General features: G+C 43.5%; 1 protein-coding gene across 1 annotated transcript in view; it reads right to left on the bottom strand.

Annotated features, from left to right (window-relative positions):
- The window catches only part of LOC101860180 (SWI/SNF-related matrix-associated actin-dependent regulator of chromatin subfamily A member 5), a 25877-nt gene extending 21163 nt beyond the window's left edge, over positions 1-4714 (bottom strand). Inside the window, exon 1 of the mRNA XM_005102100.3 lies at positions 4548-4714. Coding sequence (XP_005102157.1) covers positions 4548-4604 — 57 coding nt within the window. The 5' untranslated portion in view covers positions 4605-4714. The remainder of the gene's footprint in view (positions 1-4547) is intronic.
- Positions 4715-5319: the final 605 nt, after the last annotated feature.

Here is a 5319-nt window from a genome sequence, read left to right as displayed (position 1 = left end):
TCAATTTCAGTAATTTATACAGATGGTCCAGTGAAAAGAGATATCCAGCGAAGTGGATGGGGATTTGTAGCATTCGCCAACAAGAATAAAATCATACACAGTGCACCTGGAGCCTGCAGCAGGGCTACATCAAGTAGGCCTATGCGAATGGAAATTGAAGCCATCACGAAAGCACTTGATTGGATGACCCAAGATCGTCCCCACACAACCCATGCTGTTCAGAACTGTTCTTATCATTAATTCCATGTGTACCATCAGAAGGATCGAAAAAGGTTTCCTGAGAACAGAATGGATTCAAGCTATCGAAACAACGCCTATAGGATCGCCCACATAGATTTTGTCCTGGCCATGCAGGTGTTAGGGGAAATGAAAAAGCAGACAGACTGGCTGATGAGGCCACCTCAGCTGACAACACGATTCAACCAGATAGGGTCAAGATCTTGAAATGTCTCTCTCGCCAGCTGATTGAGGAGGAAGATAGGGAGGCAGAGGCCAGTACAGCCGTGGAGAGGATGTTGCTTTTGGAAATGAAAGCACTACTCCCAGTGACACTGGGAATATAGGCCCAGAAACTATTCCCAGTGACACTGGGGATAGGCCCAAAAACCACTTGCAATAGGGCCTAGGGCAGAATTGTTCCCTGTGTCACTGGGAATAGGCCCAGAAGCTATTCCCATTCCTAGTGACACTGAAAACAGACAGGCCCATTAGATCTAGCCTATTGTACTCACACTGATCTACATGGGCATGGTGGTGATGGGTTACTAAATACTAGATTATATCTAATGTAGAGTAGATCTAGATCTAACTAAACTAAAGTAAAGTAGATTCTGGTGTGAGTGGAAGATTTTTTTTTACTGAGTGTCTACGTACACGGTAACTGGGCAGGTAGTCTCAGGGTCTACATATACAGTAACCGGGCACACAGTCTCAGTATCTACGTACACGGTAACCGGAGGGTCCAAGAGATAGTTCACTCAGCCAAAAAGAGTGTCACTTTTATTGTTTTCACACAAGTAGGGTAACTCTGTTCGCAAAGTTTGCGCTTTTTCGAAGAGAACGCACTAGGGTCAACCGCTCTATAGTCCAGCATGATAGTGATACCCACTAAATTTCATAACAGAGCGTCCAGTAAGCCTTTACTTTCGCTTTCGTTACCACCTAGAAATTTGTCAGTAATTGTCTGATAACGCAACAATTATTGTAACATGAAGGTTCGGCATTATAAACGTGGTGTCGTCATGAAAATAAATCAATATTTCTCTCTCTCTCTCTCTCTTCTGGCGCTGTGGCTTCATAAACGGTCAGCGATGCCGACAGCACGCAGGAACTCAACACTCGCCCGGGGGTCCTCAAAAAGTGCTGAAAGTGGGTTCAGTGCTTCCACCAGCTGAAGCTGAAAAGTAAGGAAAATTCTGCAGGAGGTCTGGGGGCCGCACACACTGGCATTTGGGAGCCTGTTTGAAGATATTGCCTACAGCCCATAATATTCATTATTCACCAACATTTTGTCTTGTTTGACTTCATCGCCAGCATATCTTTTCAATGTTGGAAATGTTTAAAAGCAGGTTCCCCTTTCATTGCTACAATAATTCAATTAATTTGTAGTCGCACCATTGACAGCAGGCAAACCTGGGAATAATGAATAGATGTACCTTCAAAATACGGTTGCGCAGCATTTACCCACATTTTTTCTAAATTTTCATGTCTGAATGTCGTCTGTCACAACCTCGGAACACCACTTCGAATTGTTCTTGATTTTATACGTGGTGCTCACTATGGACGGGATCGGCCGATCGCCCGACTCGATCGCCTCAAAAACAAATGTGTTTGTTTTCAGTTTCAAAGCAAACACGGTTGTTCGACCGAGTCGGGCGATCAGCGCAATCGGCCGATCTCATCCGTAGTGGGCACGACCGTATCAGCATATTCTTTCATCGCGGCCCTTATATTGCGTTCACGTGCCGTAGAATCTTCGCATTGATAATTTCTCTAGATCTAGATAAAATTTGCGAAAAAAGTTTCTTTCCGACAGTAATTTTCTGTCTAAGATCAAAATCAGTCTTGATCAACGCGCAGATGTTCCAGACGCGACAACAATCCGAAGATAGACGGAAGGAATGAGTGAATGACAGAAAGGAGGAAATTGGCACAAAAGGTTCGCCAGATTTTGATCCATCTGCAGGTAAAAAATGTACTGCCGACCAACACGCAATGAATGCATGGGACTGGGACATAGCGGTATAATGTCCGATTGCAGGAAATGCACAATTTGGCAGGTTTCTATAACGTTAGATTGTTGCCAAGAGAATTACCGTAATATCCGTACCTTATACAAGACGATACGAAGGCGAGTACGGAATTTCGGCAGTCCTGCACTGTCGCAGTTTTTTTACGGAGGGAGTAGATAATGATGGAGGGACAAGTACGGAACTGGCAGAAAGTACGGATTTCCGTAAAAATACGGAAGAGTGGAAGCACTGGGGTTACTGAAATGTCCCAGCAGACGGGTTCTAGCACGATAGCTGGCGGGACACCTCAGGAACACATGGTCCATAGTTTCGTCCTCCTCCTTGCAGGCTCGACAGGACGGATCTGGGTTGTCTGCTGGCGCAATTTTGTGGAGATATGATCTCAGCTTGGGCAATTTTCCACCAGTTCTCATTTGGGAGAGAAGCCGGCGGTCCTGTCGTCTGAGCGAGGCCTCAAGCTGGAATGACGGCGCGCAAATCAATATTTGTCACTGTCAAGAAAAGAAAGTAAATACAAGCGTGTTGTCGGGCTCGCCATTGTGACCGGTCAATGAACCTGCGCGTGTTCTGAGCGCTCCGAAGTACAGGACTCAGGAATGGGGGGAGATTATTGATTTTTTTTTAGAGACGCACTCGGGGATAGGGGGAGGGCTGGACGCAATACCAGAGGACCAAAAAAAACCCCCTGAAACTGGAAGCAAATATGTTTAATGTTTAGAATGTTGATTACTACTACAGCTCTCTGCTAAGTAAGATTTTCAGTGTCACTGCATTTTGCTCTCCCTTAGGAAAGATGACAGGGAGTAGATTGGGATCATTTTTGGGATTACATTCCGCTCACAACACACAAAAAGCGGAGTGAAAAAAGAAAAAGGTCAAGGTTGTGAAAGGAGCGAAGCAGTTACCGTGCAACTAGCTCAAGCCCCCCCCCCCCCCCCACGAAACAAAATACCCGGTTACCGCGTTCGTAGATAATGAGAGGAGCCCGGTTGCCGGTTACCGTGTACGTAGATATTGAGGCTACGCGCCCGGTTACCGTGTGTGTGACATTGAGACTACACGCCCAGTTGCCGGTTACCGTGTGTAGATATTGAGGCGTAACCGGGTGCGTGACATTGAGACTACACGCCCAGTTGCCGGTTACCGTGTGTAGATATTGAGGCTACGCACCCTGTTACCGTGTGTGTGACATTGAGACTACACGCCCAGTTGCCGGTTACTGTGTACGTAGACACTGAGGCTACGTGCCCGGTTACCGTGTTCGTAGACACTGAGGCTAGCGTAAGTGCCCGGTTACCGTGAACGTAGACCTTGAGGCTACGTGCCCGTATACCGTGTACGTAGACCCTGAGGCTACGTGCCCGGTTACCGTGTACGTAGACACTCCGTTTTTTTAAAGAAAAAGGAAAGATCATTCTATGTTTGATTGTTATTCAGTTGTAATTTAAATGTACGTGTAGATCTCTAGATCTAGATCTACATACGGATTTTGGAGACCACGGTACAGGACAGATAGAAATCCTTCCCGATTCTTCTTTCTAAAACTAGATAAATCTAGATTCTAGATCTAGAGATCTAGATCTCTATTCTACGGCAAGGTCAAGTCTAATCTAAACCCCCTAAGCCTAAGAGAAGAGAACAAAAGTACAGAACTGAAGTGAAAAGAGAGTCTTTCTAGGCTACAGTGCAAAGCTTCTGATTTTTTTATGCAAAAGAGTTCCGTTGTCACTGGGAATAGACAGTTTCTTTACAGGCTATCCCCAGTGTCAGTCACTGGGAATAGTCACTTCGTTTTGGGAATACAAAAAGGAAGCGGAAAATCTGGCACCCTTGCAGGAAAGAACAGAAGAACGTTCAACCAGATATGGACAGGTACAATCAGTGGAAACATCCTCGGCGACATTTTGGAGAGAGAAACGGAGCATCAATGGACATGTCCGCAGCAGTAGCCTACAGGACTACAGGGCTACAGGCATCATGTTGGCGTTGCTTCCTGAAACAATATGATGAACAATGAACAATTTTTAATTCAATCTTCAGAAAGGATTTTTTGTCCAAAAAGAAAGAAGAAATGTATAGGCTAGTATAGTATAGTATTTCTATAATTTTAATCTTTAGCGAGTTCAGAGATAGACCTAGGCTACAACAAATTGGAACTCCAAGTCCAAGTTGAAGAAGATGGGGTCACTGGCATGGGTCAGGCCAGTCTCTCTCCCCGGCATTGAAACTCGTAGTTACTTTGTACTCATAAATTAGTAGACATATCTGCTGACACACATCAAACAACAAACTTACGTCCACATCATCTTGTTCCATTGTTTCAGGTGGGCTTTCCTGGTCGGAATCAGACATCTTTTAATTGACCTGTCCAAACACAGATAGAATATAAATACTACTGTTGCTTTGTTATGCGGTTATTTTGAGGTACAGCGCGTTTGGCGGGGGTACCCTCGCTTGTTATCCCAAATTGAACCGGAAGTCGTGCTTCCAGATTTTTCAAGGGCCTCGTAAAATGAAAGTTTAAAATTACTTTGCTGTTCCAATGTGATTTGAAAAAAGATATTACAGATATAATGTCCTTTTTTTCTCAAAATCAAATAGACAGTATATGATATTGTTTATTTTTTCGGTCAAAAGTATTTCTAACCCAGTTCCAAAAATGTTTCGTAAATAGGCAAGAGACAAAATCTGGAAACCTTATAGTGCACCGGAAGCATTTGTTTCACCTCTGATTTGTGCTGATTTTACCAATCTATTTTTTTTTATTGCCAATATTGTGTTCGATGCACACACAAAATTAAGTACATTGTACATGAATTGATCAGTAATGATTGATCCATTTTTTTGTTTCTCAATACAGCAATAAGTTGTCTAATTTGTGATTTTAATACATAATCATGATTACAAACATCAATTCATAGTTTCCCTCGGGCTTTGTTACAAAGGCTAGGCCTAATATATAATCATATATATATATATATATATAGACTACGATTAAGATGTGTTCATCATATTAACTGACTCATAATTTTTACTGCGTATAGCCTAGCGTAGTGCTCATGCCACT

The sequence above is a fragment of the Aplysia californica genome, unplaced genomic scaffold, assembly GCF_000002075.1.
Source record: "Aplysia californica isolate F4 #8 unplaced genomic scaffold, AplCal3.0 scaffold00313, whole genome shotgun sequence".
Taxonomy (NCBI): Eukaryota; Metazoa; Mollusca; class Gastropoda; order Aplysiida; family Aplysiidae; genus Aplysia; species Aplysia californica.
Note: the sequence above shows the minus strand (reverse complement) of the source record. Positions and strands in the feature narration are given on the sequence as shown.